Raw genomic sequence first — 22,721 nt, forward strand, 5'->3', positions numbered from 1 at the left:
ACACAGGGAAGAAATTTCACAAGGATGAAATTACATATAATTCTTACTTTAGAGTTTTAAAATTTTTATGATGAATTTTATATTTATTTTCATATAAGAGTTCCGCTAATTTTGTAATACTTTATAAGACCTACCTGTTGACTTTAATTCGATTAAAATATTATTGGTATTTTGTTGTCAAATTAAACACATAAACTTTCTTAATATTGCAAAAATTACTTTTATTTTAAAAAATAATAAAAAACAAACACTAAGTCATATAACCTATACAACGTAAAAATTCCAATCATCTATTAGAGTCATAATTTTGTACAATATTTGAAAAACATTGTTTTAATGAAATGTACCTACGACGTCCTGGGTTTCGTTGACCAGTTAAATGCTGCAAATAATTTGTATGTTGTAAAGATAATTCTTTAACAATGCTATCCAAAAATTTCCAAACAGTTGGATGGGAACACTGAAAGAGAGACTGAAGTCCATAGTGCCATCCTTCGATACAATTTGTAGTTCTAGCTATACAGTTGGCTGCAGAGTGTCTATGGGTCCAAGTAGAAATATTGAATAGAGGTTGTCTATAAGTTCCTGAGCTGTTGACCTTGAATATATGTACGTTCGAAGTAAAGGAAAACTTGCTCGATTTGTTCATTATATTCGTCTAAATTAGAGAACAGATCAGCAACTTTTAAAAATGTTTCTAACACTTCTTCTTCTGGTAAAAATGCAAGTGATTGTAACATTTTAATGTGTACTGCAAATGACTGATTAGATTCATATAGAGATTTTAGTCCACATTCATTTACTTTGCGTATAATAGATTGTGATAAGTGGAAAAAAGCAGCCACCAATTTTGATGTTTTCAAACATGGCACGGAAAGCAATCATTGCTTCTGTTTCAAAATCGGTCAAAATTTTTCATGGTCGAGCTTGAGGAATTTTCTCCAATTTTCTCCTGGTAGAAGCGCCAGTAGACAAGGAAAAGCGACGTCTGAATCATATTGGACATGGATACTGTATAACTGATAATATATTTCCAGAACCACTTTAAATGTACCATCTGCTAGCCAAAAATCGTTAACCACAAGTTGATCTAGAAGAGTCTTGTGACCAATTTGTATTATATTATACGTTCTGCCCCGGAATCCATTTAGAGTATTTCTCTGGTATTTCAAAGTTTTTGTTATCTGGATTTGACGGAACGTTTCCGATTTTTTTAGCTTTGGATCTATTTAATCGCCTCATCATGGAGCTCTTCTTCGGTAGACACATTTTTAATCCGTCTGATACAGTCACTAAATTGTTAGCTATAATTGCACGAGCCGTTGTGCCCGGATTCGACATTTTTCTTTTCATTTGATTTGCAAGTTGATGAGCTTCAGATTCAAAAGTCCAATTAACATGACAGTGTTCTGAAGACTCACGGATAATCTTGTTGTCTCTGGTATGGAGCAGCGATCGACAATGTAAAGTTCTAAACATTGCACAACGCCACTGAATAGTTCCAATGGCAATTTCACGGTGGCGAACAAACTCGAATCCTTTGTAAATTATAATTTGACCACCTTTATTAGTAACGCCGTACTCAAAATCAGCCATGGATAAATTAAAAATTAATTTAAAAAAATTAATCATGAAATTTATTAACTCGCACGTTATACATTGGTTGTATTACGAGTCACTAAACTAGAACTGAAGAATGTAACACAAAAATTTACTTATATACCTTCACCCAAACAATTCTTAGAAATTCTTGACCAGTTCATGGTGATTAACAATTGTCGATTATTGTATTGAAAATCCACATTAGACAAAATAGGAGGATATACCCCCCCCCCCCCAGGAGTGGAAGAGTGGGATATGCACAGTTAAAAACATGTCTCGACAATGCTCAACTAGTAAACATATGGAGGATTTGCAATCCTAATCTCCAGGCTTACACATAATATATGAATCAAGGTATTGGTACCCGTCTTGATCGAATTTATACCTCTTCTTCCCTTATAAATAGGATAATTCGGATAAAACATCTTGATATCAACATGTCATATCATAATTCAGTTCTGTTTAAGTTCCACTGCATGGAACAAGTAGAAATCAGTTCTGAACCATGAAGACTTCCACCAAATTTTCCGTTGATCTTTTCAGCCAAATTCCAGACCCTCTGTTCAAATTGGAATAATGTTACCTGGAATTGGGATATGTGGTTAAAATTCAAACAAGCAGTAAAACAGAATATGATGGAATGGGGAAATGAACAGACTTTCATCAATAGAAAAAAGTTGAAAGAACTGTATAAAGAGAGAAGCTGGTTCGTAACAAACCGACGCAATGGTATAGAATGTAGCAACATCATTAGAAATATTAATATAGAAGTGGAAAGACAAAAACAAGTAGAAGAAAGAAATTTTAAGATAAGAATACAGTAGCACTTAGCAGATAGCCCTTCAGCTGCATTCTTCAATAGACAATTCACTAAATTTTGCAAAGAAAGGACTATCACTCAAATTTACATTGATGGTGAAGACATGTCCACCTCTCAAGACATTCTTGACTCCTTTCAAAACACTACAAAAACACTACTCTTGGAACATTAATGGCTTTCCTGTTCATATCCAAGATTGGCTTGACAAACCCATTACAGGATCTGAAATTACCACAGCTTATAAAGATTGCCAGACAAGAAAATCCCCATGACCTGTTGGTCTAGGGATAGAACTTTACTGCAAGTCCTGGGATTTTATTCTTTCCATTCTAGTTATACTATTTAATTCTTTTCTCTCATCAGGACACATACCAAATGAATTTGTAGCAAGCCATACTGGTCTAATTCCAAAACCTAGTAGAGATCACACCTTAATTAGCAGCTGGAGACCTATTTCTCTATCTAACACTGACTACAAGATATTTTTGTACATTATCAATAACTGGCTCAAAGTGGGAATGAGATACATAATTAAATGCACACAGGTGTATGGAGTTCCAGGCCGAGCAGTAGAATTTAATCTATTTTTGCTACGTGATCTAATCTACTTAGTTGATATGAAAAGCAGTCAATCTCAGTGCTATCAGTAGACCTTACTCAAGCATTTGATAATGTCTGGCATCCTTTCCTGTTCCATCTTCCTCTAGAAAATTGGTGTAGGTAAAAAAGCACCTATGCCAATTCAACTATCCGCCTTCTAGTTAATGGGGTCCTATCAGACCTGGTCAAAATTCGAAAAGGAGTCAAGCAAGGTTGCCCTCTTAGTTCACTGCTCTTTGCATTGGTTCTTGAACCTTTGTTACAAGAAGTCAACAATACACATACTGTGCGAGGAATAACAGTTCCTTCAGTATGAAGAAAGTAAGGTATTAGCATATGCTGATGATGTAGTGGGCACTTTAAAGGATAATGATTCCATATATCTCTCTTTTGGTCTACAGGACAGTAGTGAGACAAGCTATGACGTATGCTATGGAAACTGTGGCCCTGAGGAAAAATAACATCAGTAGGATGGAAGTAACAGAGATGAGAATGTTAGGTGGATGTGCAATGTGTGACCAGAAAGGATCGTCTGAGAAATAACTATGTAAGGGGGAATGGTAAAAGTTACAAACTTAGGGACAAAGATACAGAAGACAAGGTTAAGATGGTTTGGTCATGTGATGAGGAGGGAAGAAGAGTATGTGGGGGAAAAAGGTCATACAGATGGATGTACAGGGGAGGAAGAAGCACAGGTGGCCAAAGAAGAGATGGAGGGAGATGGTGGAGGAGGACTTGAGGATGAAGAATTTGGATGCGGCTACCACCCAAGACAGAAGGTTGCAGAGGAGACTCACTACAAACAGTGACCCTACTTAAGTGGGAAAAGCTGCAGAAGAAAATATATCTCTTTTGGTATTTTGTAAAAATTCAGCAAGATCAGTGGATTAACTATTAATGCAGACAAGACAAAATTAAAAGTTTTCAGAAAATGGGATCTTGGAGGCATTCCTTTTGAACTAACCCCTGAAGACAGAACCCCCTCATTATACTTTCAATTCCCTTCTCCATTTACCAGTTCAAGAACAAGAACTTTAAAATCTTAGAAGACTGGAAAATAGGACCACTTTCCTTTTCTTTTAAATCCATTGTACTCAAAACCATAATCTTTCCTGCTCAGTTGTGCATAATAAATATTACAGAATCACAGAAGCTAAAAAAAAGCAATTATATAGTAAGTGTATGCAATTTTTTTGGTCTGCTGATACCATGGTCAAAACAGAATTTCTTCAACTATCAAAGAAGCATGGAGGATTTGGGCTTCCAGTCTTAAAATTCAGCTATTTAAGCAATACAGCTTCAAAAATTGATAAAATATTGCAGACCAGTCACTTATGTGCAGACCTTTTTCCTGTACTACCTGGGTTTTCATCTTCCCCTGTTTGGAGTAAATGATTATAAAGGTCCAAAAGCTGAGATTGTTCCTGAATACTACAACATTCTGTGCTTAACTCTAAGACTGCTACAACACTTTGGCATTGACATTCTTTCCGAATTAAAAAAAGTAAAATTCTCTTTTGCCACAAACTTCCACAGTTCGGTACGGAAAACAATAATTTGTTTCATAACTTATTGAAGTTCCAAGGATACCGTAACAGGAAGGATCTTGCTTGGAGAATTGTATTTGGCCACCTTCCAGTCAATACCATCAAATAGAGATACTATTACATTGGAGATTCAATCTGTGACATTTGCTACTAATTGGAAACAGTAGAACGTGCATTTTACAGCTGCCCATTTGCCCTTCGTATTTAAAACAGATTATGTAATGTGCTGGGCATTCTGTTACTTATAACAGAAAAGGTTATTTTTTTGTAGTATCCACCACCTGTCAGCAATGGGAAGAGAATTTTGATTTTTATAATTATTATTATTATTATTATTACGGGTATCTCCATGGAGTCAGTAGACTCATCGTGGGAGAACCAACCTATCAAAACAATATCTATCATATCTCTTCTTGAATTCATTTACAAACAAAGAACTGACAACTAAATTAGGAAATGCATTCCACTCATTCACCACCCTCCAGATGAAAAACCTCGTTCTCACACTCTTGTTAACCACACATTTCCTTAATTTCCTGGGATGATCTCTTGTTCTTCCATCACTATCACACAGCTGAAATATTTCCCCTGCATCAATCTTATGAAAACCTTTATTATTATTATTATTATTATTATTATTATTATTAAGGGCAACTCCAGGGAGTCCTTAGACTCATCGAGGGAGGCCCTAAACATCATGTCCACACAACTATACGACATTCTCACAGTATCTATCATACCTTGCCTTGAACTCACTCACCGTCATAGCATCCACAACAGACTCTGGCAGCTTATTCCACTCATTTACCACTCTTAAAGTAAAGAACCCAGCTCTAACACCCCTGCTAACCACACTCTTGCTCAGCTTCCATGGGTGTCCCCTAGTTCTCCCACCATCAGTCCTGATCTCAAAAATATCCTCTGAATTAATCCTATAGAAACCCTTTAGCAATTTGAACGTCTCAATCATATCTCCCCTTTTCCGCCTATTAACTAATTTCTGCAACCCACAAATCTTCAACCTGTTCTCGTATGGTTCATTCCATAGACCCGCTATCACCTTAGTCACTCGCCTCTGGATCCTCTCCACCTCCTCCCCATCAAGAAGGAACCTAGGTGACCAAATCTGGGCACAGTAGTCGAGATGAGGTCTTATCAAGGCTCGGTACAGAGGTACAATAACTTGCTTGTCTCTGCTCGTCAAGGTATTTTTCAACAACCAAGTGAGTTGAGCTGATTTAGCTACTTTCGCAATGTGCCCACTAAACTTCATCTCCCTATCCAGCAACACTCCCAATTCCCTGGCCTCATCAATCTCCTGGAGTACAGTTCCACCAATGTGGTATACTGCTGCTGCTAATCTTTTCCATTTAATGAGATAAAATGCATAACCTTACATTTTGTCTCATTAAATTGACATCCATTCTCCTTAGCCCAGAACTCCAACCTATCCAAATCATCCTGCAAGATTTTGACATCTTCTGCATTTACTATCACCCTACCCAACTTTGCATCATCAGCGAACAAATGAACTGTTCCTCTTAGATCCTTCCCTATATCGTTAATGAACAAATTAAACAGCAGTGGTCCATGAACAGAACCCTGTGGCACACCACTAGTCAGAGGCTGTCTTTTGGACTCTACTGCTGAATAAACTACTCTTCGATATCTCTCCATCAACCACCCGCCTATCCATCTCACGAACCCTATATCCATTCCCATAGTTTACAGATTAGAATTCCATTTGGCATCCTGTCAAACGCCTTTGCCAGGTCCAGCAGTATCACTGTAAACCCATTACCCTTATCCAGTTCAGCCGTCACTGTGTTATAAAACTTGAGAAAGTTACTGAGGCATGATCTACCCTTCACAAAGCCGTGCTGTCCCCCGTATACAGTATCTCATTTTGATCAATCCATTCCTGTATTTCTCCCTTGACTACTTTCTCCAAGACCTTGACAATGACTCCTGATATGCTGATTGGTCGGTAAATTGCAACTGTAGTCTTGGATCCTCATTTATGCAGTGAAACTATTTTCCCCTCTTTCCACACCTTTGGGACTAAGCCAGACCCGAGACTCAGATTAAACAACATGGTCAAGGGCACTGATAATTCCTTAGCCGCTTCACGCAAGACCTGTGCTGGTATACCATCCAATCCTGCAGATGTATTCACATTAAGGTTCTGTAATAGACTATTCACCTCCACTTCATTCATCACAATTCCCGTATAAACTAATGGTTCCTTCATTTTTTCAATGTCACCACCTGGATGATATACTTTTGCAAAGTGCTCGCTCAGTAACTCCACTATATCGACTGATTCAGTGACCTCCTTACCATCGTCATTCCTTAAAATCATTTTGCCGTGTACAGTTTTTATTCTTGCTTGCAGCATATTGAAAGAACTGTTTGGGATTCTCTTTAGCTTGCATAGCTAGTTTCCTTTCATAATCCGCTTTTGCTTTTTTTACCACACTCGTTAACCTTCTGGCCTGCACTTTATACCGTTCGTGTGCCTGCAGGTCACCCCTTTCTTTAAATTCCTTCCACAGTTGTTTCTTTTTTTGCAGCTCAAACTTAATGGTGTTATTCATCCATTTAACCCCTACTTGTTTTACTATTCGGACCCTAGGTATACAATCAGCCATAACCTCCTGTAAATGCTCCTTGACCACTTCCCATGCTCTATCGACATCCAGTCCTTGCAGTTGTACCTGCCAAGGCACTAATCCAAGCAATCTCCTGAGCTTGTCATACTTGCTAGCATGGTAATTCCACATATATCCTGTCTTAATTGAAAATTCCACACCTTTAGCCACCTCCCAGGTCTAGACCTTATGATCACTCTCACCAATAGGTGGAAACATGGTCATATTCATTACAGTCAAATTCTGAGATGCTATTACCAGGTCAAGCACTCTCACACACTCCTAGTATTTTCAATCACAAGCTGTTTCATATAGTTATCCCTTAATAATTGAATAAAATCCATTTCCTTCCTCACATGTGTCCTCTCCTCCTTCCGATCAGTGTTACCATAGTTGAAATCCCCCATAATAATTACCCTCCTTCCACTGATTTCATCAATTTGTCAACCATCTATTCCATCACCTAGTCTATAGCAGCACCCAACTGTATATTTTATTCTGCCAGCCTCAATCTCTCACCAAATAGCCTCAAATGAGCTCTTTTCACTATCCTGCGATACAACTTCAATTCTCCTTGGCTGCAGTTCATCAGCTATCATCAATAACACCCCTCCCCTCATTTTATTTTCTCTGTCCCTCCTAAACATGCTATATCCTACACATTCCTACTAATTTCTATCCCACTAACTAAATCATCTTCCATCAGCCAGGTTTCCCTAATGCCAATAACCTGTGCCCAGGAAGAGCCAATCAAGGCTGAAAATTCTTCCTTCTTGTTCCTAATAATACATGAAATATAGTGATCCCTTTGTCTCACCCCTATCTTGATGCGTTATTCTAAATATCCCATTCCCATTTTTTATCCTTCGTACTGGCTCGGGTACATTATATACATTCTTGCACTCAACTGTCTCACTGATGTTTGCATATCCACTCCCCCCCCCCTCCTTGGTAGTTCTAGCTTCCCTGGTTCTGCACATCCATTTTCACTTCATTCAGCAACACTTTTTCCAGTCTCCACACATCAAATCCATTCAAATGCAGGCCATCCATCTTGTATAAATCCTTTCGCCCATCAAACTAATTCCACACGTCCACAAATTCCACACCACTCCACACCGTCTGCATAACCTGCGCATAATGTCATTTGCAATTATGGCACTCCTTCTAAACTCCTCTCTATCATAACGCAGCAACAGAGTCACCATTCTAATTCGTCACTCTTTTCTTTCGCTACCTTTAACAATACTTTCAAGTCCTCTCCCCTAAAAAATTTTTCTCCTTTCAATTCATTCATACCTGCCACAACTATCAATTCTTTCACCCTCTGTTTTTGCGCTCTAATACTCTCACTTACATCCTTAAATTTCGCACCCGGTAAGTACAATTTAGTTAAACTCCCATCTATCACTCCTCTTAATAACGAATCGCCATACAACACTCTTTCCTTCATTTCAGAAACTCTCCCACTCTTACGCTTATTTTTCCTTTCAAACCCTTGTTTATTTACATTAGCCGAATCACTCTGGAAAGAGTTTTGCAGGTGCTCTAATTGCTGCTGTGCATTTTGTATCACTGCACGCAACCTAGCGATCTCACTTCCTACAAATAATTCCTTGTTTTTTTTATAATTTAAACCATTTACTCTATCTGTATAGTTGCTCTCACTCTTTCTTTGATCACCGCTCTCTCATTGCCATCTTGTACATTGCAATTCCCTATCAAGCCACTATTTTCACTCACATTCTGGCTTTCTTCTACCATAACTATCTCACAACCTGACACATACTTCAACTCCTCACTTTGCTTACACTTTCTGCACATTCTCCCACCACTATCACTTTCAATCCGAACTCCAGCCTCATTCGGGAATGCATTCATCCCACATACACCACATTGGACAAACTCTCTCACATTACAGTTTTTGAACAATGGCGTCGTATTTTTGGACGCCATTATCTTACATCGCATTGCCGCCATATTCAAATCTATGAAATGTATCGTTAAATACTAAATTAAATAACGAAATTCACACCAAAATCACACAGACACAACAAACTACCAAAATTAGACAATATTACATTATTCTTTCTTTTAGGTTTACACGGTGATCAGCACTCATATTTGTAGATTTAGGGACTCAAAAACACACGTTGAACAGATTATTTTATTAATTACAAATAAAATAAAACTTGACGTTTCGACCTCTATATCGAGGTCATCATCAGAAGAATACAACTGTATACAGAACCAAGCTACATGCTCATGCTTTCTATATCAGTAAGCTAAATCTACGTAGTTAATAAATCTTTTTTCTAGCCTGACCTCTAGTGATAGAAAGGAAAAACAAAAATAAATAAAGAAAGAAATAAAATTATATATTAAAAAAAAAAATTATATATATATTATAAATAGATAAATGCAACTACAATAAACTGTTAGAGTCCTCATGTATTAATATTCTGGATAGTTACAAAATGATTTCTTTCAGTTGCTATTGAATGTTCTAAACACTTCACCAGGTCACCAGGTTGTCTTCTTGTAGTGGGAATTTTTCTAATGCTAGTTTAGGATGTTATACAGGTTGTAGATGGGTCCTCCACATTCTTGAAATGGTGAGGCCATCATTTTTGTTGAGATTTGGGTTGTGTTTGAGCATTTCACAAGACTCTTTAAATTTTCTCTCAAACCAGGTTTTGGTACGGTGTAGTGACTTGGTATTTTTCCAGTCAATTCTATGGTATGTTTGGAGTGCATGGTCAGAAAGGCCTGTTTTACTGAAGTGGAGGTATTTAATGTGTCGTTTGTGTTCGTCTTGTCTGATTGGGATAGTTCACCCTGTTTCCCCTATGTATGGTATGTTACATGTGCAGTGTATTTTGTATACCCCTGGGTGTGCTAGGTGTGGAAGAGGATCTTTAGAGGAACTGAGTAGGTGTCTTAGCTTATTTGGGGGTTTAAAGGTGGTTTTAATGTTGTATTTGCGAAGTGTTGTCTATTTTTTCAGAAATGCCTCTAACATAAGGAATGGCAATGGCATTCTTGAAATCTTTTTTGTTCTTACTGGTATCTTTATGGAGGATCTTGTGAATAGATTTTTTATTGTATCCATTTTTGATAAATGTTTGGTTGATGATTTTGTATTCTTGGTTTAGAGCCTCTTCATTCGAACAAATAGTTAAGGCTCTGTGTTTAAGGGTGCTTATGACACCTAATTTTTGTGTTGGGTGGTGGTAAGAATTTTTGTGTATGTATTGGCCTGTGTGTGTAGGTTTGCGGTAAACTGAGAAGGAGAGACAGCCAGAGGGAAGACGTGTGACAAGTGTGTCTAAGGAAGAGAAAAGGAAGAGAGTCATTTTTTCCCATTTCAATGGTGAATTGGATACGTTTGTGTTGTTTGTTTAGGTGGCTAAGGAATGTATTTAGAGCTTCGCGGTCGTGGGGCCAAATGGCGAAAATATCGTCGACGTATCTGAGCCAAATTTTGGGCTTTAGACATGCTGTCTCTAGAGCACGTTGCTCAAAGTCCTCCATATAAAAGTTAGCTATTGGGGGAGAAAGTGGTGAGCCCATGGCTGTACCTTCTTTTTGAAGGTAAAAATTGTTTTGCCATACGAAATATCCGGAGTGGAGTACGTGGGCAAAAAGGGCCGTGATGTCATGCGGAAATATGTTCTGTAGTAGCAAGATCGTGTCATTGATTGGGACATTGGTGAAAAGGGAAGTTATGCCAAAGCTGACTAATAAATCTTGGTCGGTGAATGTAATGTTTTTGATTTTACTGATGAAATGTTGTGTATTTTTTATGTAGGAAGGGGACTGACCTACCAATTCCTTGAGTGTGGCAGCTAATTTTTTTGCTAAGAGATAATTTGGGCTGTCAATTCCTTCAACGATCAGGCGAAGTGGTGTGCCAGGTTTGTGTATTTTTGGCAGGCCATAAATTCTGGGTGCACGGGCATACTGAGGTATTAATTTTTTTGCCGTTTCTTCGGGCCATGTGTGGACGGATTTGATTAATTCAGTTGTTAAATCCGTCCACACATGGCCCGAATCAAATCAAATCCATCCACACAGGTCTAGGTCAGGCTAGAAAAAAGATTTATTAACTACGTAGATTTAGCTTACTGATATAGAAAGCATGAGCATGTAGCTTGGTTCTGTATACAGTTGTATTCTTCCTATGATGACCTCGATATAGAGGTCGAAACGTCAAGGTTTATTTTATTTGTAATTAATAAAATAATCTGTTCAACACGTGTGTTTTTGAGTCCCTAAATCTACAAATATGAATATTACATTATGATTTAAACCTATATTCTAATTTTCACTCAAAATTATACTTAGCTTTCGGGAGCTCTCTGAAAACACTACCAACCGTGTAGCCCTCTGAGTAATTTAAATTCTTTAGCCCTCTTTTAGTAATTTAAATTTTTCTATCATATCCTCTCTTCTCTGCTTATCAACCAACCTCTGCAATCCACAAGCTCTCAATCTATCAATGTAAAGAGCATTTTTTTCATCAGTCACTCTCCTCTGAAACTTCTCCACAACCCTCTCATCTCCAAGGAATCCAGGTGACCAGACTTGAGCACAGTAATCCAAATGTGGAAGTATCAGTGCCTTATAAAGGGGAATAATGACTTCTTTATCTCTGGATGTTAGCGTGTCTTCAATAACCAAGTAATCCTATGTGCAATGTTGGACACCTTAGCAGAGTGTCCTTTGAACTTCATCTCCCTATCCACCAACACCCTTAAGTCCCTAGCCTCATCAATCTCTTGGAGTACTGTTCCATCAATGTAGTACACAGCTGGTAATCTTTTAATCCCAAAATGCATAACTTTCCACTTTTCGACATTGAACTGACATCCATTACCTTTTGTCCATTTTGTCAGCTTATTTAAATCATCCCGCAAGCTCTCAACATCATCTTGATTTTTTATTATGCTACCCAACTTTGCATCATCAGCAAACAACTGAATATCTCCCTTGAAGCCATTTCCTATATCATTTATGTACAAATTAAAAACAATAATGGCCCAAGCACAGAGCCCTGAGGCACACCACTGGTCACCTGCCTCATCCTGGACACTGCTTCTCCATACACTACTTTCTGGTATATCTCCCTGAGCCAGTCTCTTATTCATATCACTAGTTTAGTATCCATCCCCATCTGCTCTAATTTGTGCAACAGTATGCCATGGGGGTATCCTCTCAAAAGCCTTTATAAAATTCAGAAGTACCACTGTGTAGCCATTTCCTTTATCCACCTCAGATGGCATTCTATTATAAAAAGTTAATAAATTGCTAAGGCAGGATCGACCTTTAACAAAACCATGTTGGCCCCTATGAGTATCATATTCTGATCCGCCCATTCTTGAATTCTGTCTTTAACCAACTTTTCCAGTACTTTTACCACCACACCTGAGATGGTGATTGGTCTGTAATTAACTACCACAGTCTTAGAGCCACCTTTATGCAAAGGAACTACTTTGCCTTTCTTCCACTCCCTAGGGACCATACCAGAGTTCAAACTTAAGTTAAATAACCAAATAAGAGGCGTTGACAATTCCTTTGCACATTCAAGCAACACCCAAGTCATTATTCCATCTAAACCTACAGCAGTGTTTGCATTTAAATTCTGCAATATACTAAGTTTACCACCACACCTGAGATGGTAAAGTTTACCACCACACCTGCAATATACTAAGTTTACCACCACACCTGAGATGGTGATTGGTCTGTAATTAACTACCACAGTCTTAGAGCCACCTTTATGCAATTCCTTTGCACATTCAAGCAACACCCAAGTCATTATTCCATCTAAACCTACAGCAGTGTTTGCATTTAAATTATCAAAATTATCAACCACCACACCTGAGATGGTGATTGGTCTGTAATTAACTACCACAGTCTTAGAGCCACCTTTATTACAATTCCTTTACACATTCAAGCAACACCCAAGTCATTATTCCATCTAAACCTACAGCAGTGTTTGCATTTAAATTCTGCAATATACTAAGTTTACCACCACACCTGAGATGGTAAGTTTACCACCACACCTGCAATATACTAAGTTTACCACCACACCTGCAATATACTAAGTTTACCACCACACCTGAGATGGTGATTGGTCTGTAATTAACTACCACAGTCTTAGAGCCACCTTTATGCAAAGGAACTACTTTGCCTTTCTTCCACTCCCTAGGGACCATACCAGAGTTCAAACTTAAGTTAAATAACCAAATAAGAGGCGTTGACAATTCCTTTGCACATTCAAGCAACACCCAAGTCATTATTCCATCTAAACCTACAGCAGTGTTTGCATTTAAATTCTGCAATATACTAAGTATCTCTCATTTATTAACTTCAATTGTAACATTAGTTATTGCTACAGGTACAGAGATATCCTCACTTGAGTGATAGACTTTTGAACAGTGATCACTCAGTAACTCTACTATTACATCTGAATTGGTCACCTCGATACTATCAGCACCCACTAAGGTTATCCTTCCAAAGTCATTCTTCCTTTTACTTGCCACATAGCAGAAAAACTCTTTGGAATTACCATTGATCTCCTTTGCTAAGGTCTCATAATTTGATTTAGCTTTTCTTACTGTGCTGGTAACCTTCCAAGCTTGAGCCTTGTACTGCTCATGGGTGTACTAATCGCCTTTCTCCTTGTAAATTCTCCATAACATTTTATTTTTTTTGCAGATCAAGCCTGATATTACTATTCATCCATCTAATGCCTACCTTGTTTATCTTCCTGCCCATGGGAATGAATTCTGATATTGCCTTCCTCAGATAACCACTGATTTTATTCCATGCACTGCTAACCTCTTTTCCCTGCAATATGTTCATGTTCTACCATGGGACAGCTGTAAACTCACTCTGAAGCTTTTTATGATTACCTAACATGTAGTTCCATATATACGTCTTCTTAAGACAGAAATCCACAAATTTTGCAACCTCCCAAGTCAATACCACATGATTGCTCTTACCATTTGGAGGTAAAGAGGACACCTTACTTATACATATTTTCTCTGAACTAATGACCAGGTCCAACACTCTCACACCACGAGTCCTTTCAGTTATGTGCTGTTTCAGATAATTATCTGCAAAATTTGTGGATTTCTGTCTTAAGAATATGTCTCAAGTCAATACCACATGATCGCTCTTACCACTTGGAGGTAAAGAGGACACCTTACTTATGCATATTTTCTCTGAATCAATGACCAGGTCCAACACTCTCACACCACGAGTCCCTTCAGTTATGTGCTGTTTCAGATAATTATCTGCAAAATTTGTGGATTTCTGTCTTAAGAATATGTCTCAAGTCAATACCACATGATCGCTCTTACCACTTGGAGGTAAAGAGGACACCTTACTTATGCATATTTTCTCTGAACCAATGACCAGGTCCAACACTCTCACACCACGAGTCCCTTCAGTTATGTGCTGTTTCAGGTAATTATCTCTTAGAAGGTGTATGAAATCCATTTCCTTTTTGCTTCATGATATTTCTCCTTCCAATTGATATCACCATATTTAAAATCCCCCATAATAATCATTAACCCTGCACTCATAATTTGCTGATGCATGAATTCAATATCACTCCCTGTACCTCTCTGGCCTATGGCAGCAACCAGCTGTATATTTGGTTGCATTGGTCACTATTTCACACTAGACCACCTCAAATGAACTATCATTCACGTGTCTATCCTTGATATACTACGTTCTTTGGCTGCAATTCATCAGCTTTCATCAACAGTACTCCTCCCCCTGTTCTATTTTCTCTATCCTCCCTGAAAATACTGTGCCCATCACATTCAATTCCAGTGACCACATCTTCTGCTGACAGCCAAGTTTCACTAATGCTTACAACTTTTGGTGAGACTGCACTGACTAATGCCAAAAATTCTTTCCTCTTATTCAGAATGCTTCTTGCGTTAGTATACAAAAATTGCAGATTTCCCTTTAGTACTTGTACCAGCTTTAGAACTGATATACATCTCTAATTTCAGTAGTTTTATCTACTCTATTCTGCAATTTATCCATGAATGTGGATCAATAAATATACATTCACTGCATAAGTTTCTCCCTCTTACACTCAACCTTTTCAATTTTAGTTTCCCTGTCCAATTACTTCAACTTGTTCAGAAAGCAGTAACTTCAATCGCTTATGATCTTCCATGTTCAGATGCATCCCATCTCTTACATACAGCTGTATTTTTCCTTCAAACACACTCCAGACATCAACAAATTTCAGACCTCTTTTTTTTTTTTTTTTGCACATTCTTGCAATCATATCATTCATTATCATCACTCATCTACTTAACTCATAATTGTCAAAACGAGGTAGCACACACTATCCTCCCATTACACTTTTCTTCTTCACGATATCTAACAAATGTTCTTAAATCTTTTGCTACCCGATTAATACTACCACTCAGGTAATTTGTACCCACCATAACTATCATCTTTTCTGCATCATGCCCTCTCTTTATTGCTAAAGTCACTCTCTTTATTGTTCCACCAGCCAAGCAATCCTCAGGCATACCACTCTCCATACCCTTAATCATAGAATCATCATATATTGCACCACTCATAACTTCATTCAAATCCAAACAAGCGTCACTCATAACCAGTGGCAGTGAAAATTTTAAGTGGGGGTGTTGCATATAAAAAAATAAATAAAAAAAACATTTTTTTCCCCTAATCAGTAATGAATCTATTAATAAATAAATTTACATATTAAAAAATTGCTTTATTAAAAATATCTCATCCTCGCCACGAACAAACACCAATAATAAAAGTTTTGTATCAATAGCAATGACAAGCACAAATGAATATTGGCGTTAGATCGCAGTGTATTTGTTCCGTGTAACGTTTATTGAAAAAATATAATTCTTTTCATATTTTCAGCAATGACACTCATCATAATTCAGCCTTGTATCTATAATAAATAAATAATTATATGTTATTTTAACAAAATAAAATAAGATTTACAAAAAATAGTTCACCACGCACATGCACCAATAATAAACGTTTCATATCTCACAGAAATAACTCGCGCAATAATACTAATGATGTAAAGTGCAATGACAAGTGCAAATGAATATCGGCGTTAGATCGCAGTGCATTTGTTTCGTGTAACGATAATTGAAAAAATATAATTCTTTTCATATTTTCAACTGTGACACAGGTTGAGGATTTGTGGGTTGCAAAAATTGGTTGATAGGCGGAGGAGGGGAGATATGATTGAGACATTCAAATTACTGAAGGGTTTCTATAAAATTAATTCAGAAGATATTTTTGAGAACAGGGCTGGTTGTGGGAGGACTAGGGGACATCCATGGAAACTGGGCAAAAGTGTGCTTAGTAAAGGTGTTAGAGCTGGTGCTTTACTTTTAGAGTAGTGAATGAGTGGAATGCGCTCCCTGAGTCTGTGGTGGACGCTGTGACAGTGAATGAGTTTAAGGCGAGGTATGATAGATACTGTGTGAATGTCGAATAGTTGTGATGAATATGATTTGGGGCCTCCCTCAATGAGTCTAATGACTCCCTAGAGTTCCCCGTAATAATAGTAATAGTAATAATTCAGCCTTGTATCTGTAATCTTCTTCTTCTTCTTCTGCAGCTTCTCCCACTTAAGTGGGGTCACTGTTGATAATGAGGCTCCTCCACACCTTCCTGTCTTGGGCTGTCACCACATCCAAGTTCTTCATCCTCAAGTCCTCTTCTACCAGCTCCCTCCATCTCTTTTTTGGCCGCCCATGCTACCACCTTCCTTGCACATCCATCTGCATGACCCTTCTTCCCACATATTCATCCTCCCTCCTCATCACATGACCAAACCATCTCACCCTCACCTCCTGTATTTTCGCTCCTAAGTTCGTAACTTTCACTGTTCCCCTGTCATAGTCATTTCTCAGACGATCCTTTCTGGTTACACCGCACATCCACCTAAGCATTCTCATCTCTGCTACTTCCATCCTGCTGATGTTATTTTTCCTCAGGGCCACAGTTTCTATAGCATATGTCATAGCTGGCCTCACTACTGTCCTATAGATTTTGCCTTTCAGATTGATCGGCACCCTCTTATCGCATAACACTTCAGCCATCTCCCTCCAGTTCCTCCAACCCGCTTGTATCCTGCATCCCACTTCCTTCTCAGCTCCTCCATCTTCTTTCACTGTTGAACCTAAGTATCTAAAGTCTCTCACCTTCCTGATGATATTTCCTTCCAGCTCCAGATCTGTCTCCTGTCTGCTGCACACTGTGCAACACATATACTCTGTCTTACTTCTGCTCAGTCTCACTTCTCTCTTCCAGTACTTTTCTTCATCTTTCCAGTTTAGTTCCCCCTTCTTCTCTTGAATCTGCACACAGCAAGATGCCATCTGCATACAACATTGTCCAAGGCGCATCTTCTCTCACCTCCTCTGTTACCACCTCCATCACAATATTAAACAGAAACGGATTTAATGCTGACCCTTGATGCAAGCCAACTGTTACTTGAAAACTTTCTGTCTGTCCCAGACAGGTCAGAACACTTGTCTTCACATTTCTGTATATTTCCCGCAACAACCTGACATATTTCTCCAGCACCTTCTTCTTCCTCAGACTTCTTGCCTTGGCACTCTATCGTATGCTTTTTCCAGATCAATACGATAGAGTGCCAAGGCAAGAAGTCTGTAATTTGCCCTATGCCAGATGTAGCTCCCTTTGTTTCTCTCGATACTTTTCCATCATCTGCCGTAACCCAAAGATAGCATCTGTTGTTGATCTACCAGGCATGAAGCCAAATTGTTCCTTTGCAATCTCCACCTCCTTCCTCAATCTACCATCAAGAACCCTTTCTAGGATTTTCATTGTGTGGGACATCAACTTTATTCCTCTGTAATTTTTATAGTCTTGTGCATCCCCTTTACCCTTGTAGATGGGGACAAGAGTACTCTCCCTCCATTCCTCAGGTATATTTTCCTGTTGGCAAACTTTCATGAACAGGTCCTACAGCAGGTCAATTCCCTCTTCCCCCAGTGCCTTCCATGCCTCCACTGGAATTCTATCAGGGGCCCACCGATTTTCCATTCCTTATCCTCTTCATGGCCTCCGTCACTTCCACTCTACTGATGTTCTGCACCATCCCCTCAGAAGGCTGCCCATCTCCTCTGTGAGTCCTTGCATTTTCCTCATTCAAAAGTCCCTCAAAGTATATTTTCCATCTGTTTCTTATGTCCACATCTCTCCATAATACTCTTCCTTCAGCTTCTTTGATCTTCCTCACATGTAAGATGTCCTTTGCTGCTTTATTTCTACATTTTGCTAGTTGGTAAATTTTTCTCTGTCCTTCTTTTGTTTCTAATTGATTATACAGATCTTGATATGCCATGGCCTTCGCCTGTGCCACAACTCTCTTGGCTTCTTCCTTTCTCTCTCTCTGTACACCTCTCTGTCCTCTTCCACTCTTGACTCATCCCACTTCTGCTTTGCCTTCCTCTTAGCTGTCACTGCCACTTGTACATTATTATTCCACCACCAACCCTCCTTCTGCTCTCTAATCTAGCCTTGTATCTATAATAAATAAATAATTATATGTTATTTTAACAAAATAAAATAAGATTTACAAAAAATAGTTCACCACGCACACGCACCAATAATAAATGTTTCATATCTCACAGAAATAACTCGCGCAATAATAAGATACACTGCCCAGATGGCAGTGTATCTAATGACATAACGTGCAATGACAAGCGCAAACGAATATCAGCGTTAGATCGCAGTGCATTTGTTTCGTAATCTAAGGCGTTAATTGAACAATTCCAATTATTAAGTATTCAGCCAATGTTGAAATATAAGCTGCGACCTTTAACATGTTGTATTGCATTTATATAATGTTGTAAGCATTGTTATTATTTATAAACAAAAAAAAAAAAAAATTTTTTTCATTTTTTCCTTGGGGGTGCTGCAGTGTTTATGTACAGGCCACCACTACTCATGACCTCATTTGCTATGCTATTCAGCAGAACTCTCCCAGTTTCATTACTTTCTCTCAATGCTCTTATACTTACTCCCTCACTTTCACGACATCTCATTTCTTCTAGACCTCTTGTACTTTCATTCTGTTGACTCCCAATCACTCCCATACTATTTATTACTTCATCATTCACCAAAGACTCTCCCTTACTTAATCCTGTTCTAGTTACTTCAGCTAAAGTAATCTCCATAGTCCTAATTTCTTTATTCAACACATTTAACTCAGTTTTAATTTCCAGAACCTCCTTACTGAGCACTTCCAATTCCTCTTGCAGGAGATGAAAGTCACTTTTCATTTGCATGAACTCCTGTTGAAGCTCTTCCACTATGGTCCCGACGTCTGCTTCCATTCTTAGTCGCTCTAGTCTCTTCCAACACTTCTCACATACGTTGACGTTTTCATTCTTCTCATTTAGCCAAACAGTCCACAGACATATAGCAGTTTCTGCGATGCATCCACTGTGAAAAATCCAATCATATAGAAATCCTCCGAGCCACTGACATATGTCTCTTGTTCGACGCTAATTAATGAATTAAAATACCATTTATGAAAGGTTAGAAAGAAACATGAATTTGAAAACCAGCAATGATATCCAAATAGTTTATAATATTGTATTCTGGAGATTTTATTTATTGTTTAGTCAGACGATTTTTGTATTTAGAAAGAACATTCTAGGAGATATCAAATTTTTGACTAGATGGTGTAGACCATCCACTTTATGCACTATTCACCTGGGGAGGGGGATAAAATGTTGTCTATTCTTGCTATGAGAGGTTTTTTAAATAGTTCCATCCTCTTAATTCAATGTGGTCTTATAGTCAGTTGCAGGGATTGACTGGAGAGCAATCCCAAGCAGAGAGGGCTAATCACCTGGATATCAGTCATCTTTGTGCTTTAGTTTCAATTGGTCTTTTGGTTGTTCATCTATATGAGATTGGTGAAAAACAAAAACTGATAACTTTTGGCTATATGATAATATAAAAGAGCTGAGGCCTTTTCTCTGTCTCTCACACTATCTATCTGTTGATCCTATGATGAACACCCCTTTTTCACCTCAATATAAGTCGAAACCGGTCTGGTTAGTGACCCTTCCCATAATGCATAGCATTATACATGTCCATAAGGATATGTGCTTTGCATTATGGGATACTAGGGCAAGTCATTAGCTTCTATATTCAAGTTTCCCAGTCCTGAAAATAGTCCAGGCACAAACTTTATTTGCTTACACTTGAATAAAGAATTAAACCAAGAATACAATTTCTTGGCATCTTTAATTTATAGTATAACCAAGTGGACAAACTTGTAATTATCTTTAACTTATTAATGTTAAACCTTAATTAGTTTGTTAACATTAATTAATAATTACTCTCGTTTAGTTTTATTTGTTTAATGAAACATTCCTTTTCATTACAAGACTTTTATATTTTGTTATGAAGTTTTGCCTACTTGCTATCAACCATTTGTCCTGTTGCCTTCTCTTTATATAATGTTTATAAGAACTAAACTAATAAAATAATTTTTGTAATTACCTGTGTGGTTATCTCCATTTGGCTAATTTAACTATGAATTCACCAACACACCCATTTCTATTAGTGACCCACAATTGCTCTTCACTGCTATCAGTCAAGACACCACACAGCCTGCCCACACGTGAATATGAAGATTTTTTACAGCTGCCCTGTTGATTGCATGTATTTACTCTTTAATTTATCAAAATAATCTGCTGGGTGAGATACTTTTAAAGTCAAAGTGTTACTTCAGTTTGAAAATAATTAAGATTAATAGTATTTTATTTCTTTTCTGTTTTTCAGGGAAAGTAATCCTGATATTGGAAAATTTATGCAAAAAATGGGATTTGGATCTGATTATTCTAAATTGGAGGAATATTATATGCAAAGGTATATGGACATTTGATAAAATTCATTTGAAAATGAAATATGAAATATGCTACAGATATTTTGAAAAAGTAACAGATTAACTTGAAAATCTTATTTATTCATTTAGCTGTTGGTGAGATTATGCCTGTATCATATAAAATTAGTATAACATATGTTGTAACAACTATTTGTTGTCAATCCTTCTCAACAGGGGCGAATGCTGGTCTTGAAATTCATGCTTGCTCTTGTTATCATTCAGGGAATGAGAAGTGTGATTAAATCTGATTAGCGGAATAATGAATTACTGACCATTTAAAACTATGCAGGTAACCCTCGTATAACGCAGATGTTAGGTTCCGCAGAAATGCTGCATTATATAAATCGCGTTATGTGAGTCTCAGATCACATAGAAAAAGTAAGGTTATGTTTCGAAATAGTTTTTTTTTTTTTGGCAGAAATTAAATAAACAACAATGACATATCCAAAAAAAAAAATATTTTTATTTAATTCAGGTAATTCATGTAAGTTAAAACAACATATAAACTATGAAACAAATACATAGTATAAAAGTATAAAAATTACAAATTGTACTTAAACTTCATTGCGCATAATGCATAAATGTTTTAGGAAAAATAAAATAGTGCATATTTTAATCTTTCATAGCACTAGGATTTGAGGATTGGTTAATAAACACTGGTTTTGTCATGTAATCACCTGATGCATTAATACAAAACAGTAGAGTAATTCTATCTTTGGAAACTTTGAATCCAGGAGCCGATCTTTCATTTTTCGAAATATAGGTGTGTTTTTGCACTTTTTTCCAATATAACCCGGATTCATCCGCATTGAACACCTGGTCTACACTATAAATGTTTATAACCTTTGAGAGTTTTTTTGAACACCTGGTCTACACTATAAATGTTTATAACCTTTGAGAGTTTTTTGTTTAATAAGATTTCCATCCATAGGAATTTTCTTTTGAGGTGCAGTCTTCTATCAAAATCATTAGAGATTTCTCAATTTTTCCATTAGAATATCGCGAACACAAGCAACGGGCTTTGCACTTATTGTTGGCCCAGCAATAAACACTTTCTCGGATTTTATGTTCATTTTGTTTGATTGTTCTAATTGTTGATTCATTTAAATTCAAAGTCCTTGCAAAAACTCATGGTTTTTCTCCATTTTTCAAACGATCCAAGATTTTGAATATTTTTCTTCGAGAGAAATTAATTTTGTTTTCAATGTTGGTTTTTACCTTTCTTTGCAATTTGTGGCCATTACTATAAAAATAATTTACAAAAAAGCAAGCATTATATATTGTATGTAACTCACCAGAAAATAAAGTGCTCAGCTTGAGATGAACACACTTATGATTTTTAATGCACTTTCTTGGCAGAAATGAGGACAATTTTCAACAATAAATGTTTTATACGGTAAACAATTGAGGTACATGTGCTAAAGTGTATTTTCCCTAATATAAATTCACTACTTATAATTACATGCGGGATACAGGCAGGCACCAATTTAATGAAGATAAAATTTGATTTTTAAGTCACATGGTGAAAAACTTATGAAAAG

General features: G+C 37.3%; 1 protein-coding gene across 1 annotated transcript in view; it reads left to right on the forward strand.

Annotated features, from left to right (window-relative positions):
• The window catches only part of LOC150106614 (beta-hexosaminidase subunit alpha-like), a 261,896-nt gene that overhangs the window by 167,952 nt on the left and 71,223 nt on the right, over positions 1-22,721 (forward strand). Inside the window, exon 10 of the mRNA XM_090393228.1 lies at positions 21,078-21,164. Coding sequence (XP_090249354.1) covers positions 21,078-21,164 — 87 coding nt within the window. The remainder of the gene's footprint in view (positions 1-21,077; positions 21,165-22,721) is intronic.

This window comes from Typopeltis vanoorti, chromosome 5 (assembly GCF_054136105.1).
Source record: "Typopeltis vanoorti isolate ZY-2024b chromosome 5, IOZ_Tvanoo_1.0, whole genome shotgun sequence".
Taxonomy (NCBI): domain Eukaryota; kingdom Metazoa; phylum Arthropoda; class Arachnida; order Uropygi; family Thelyphonidae; genus Typopeltis; species Typopeltis vanoorti.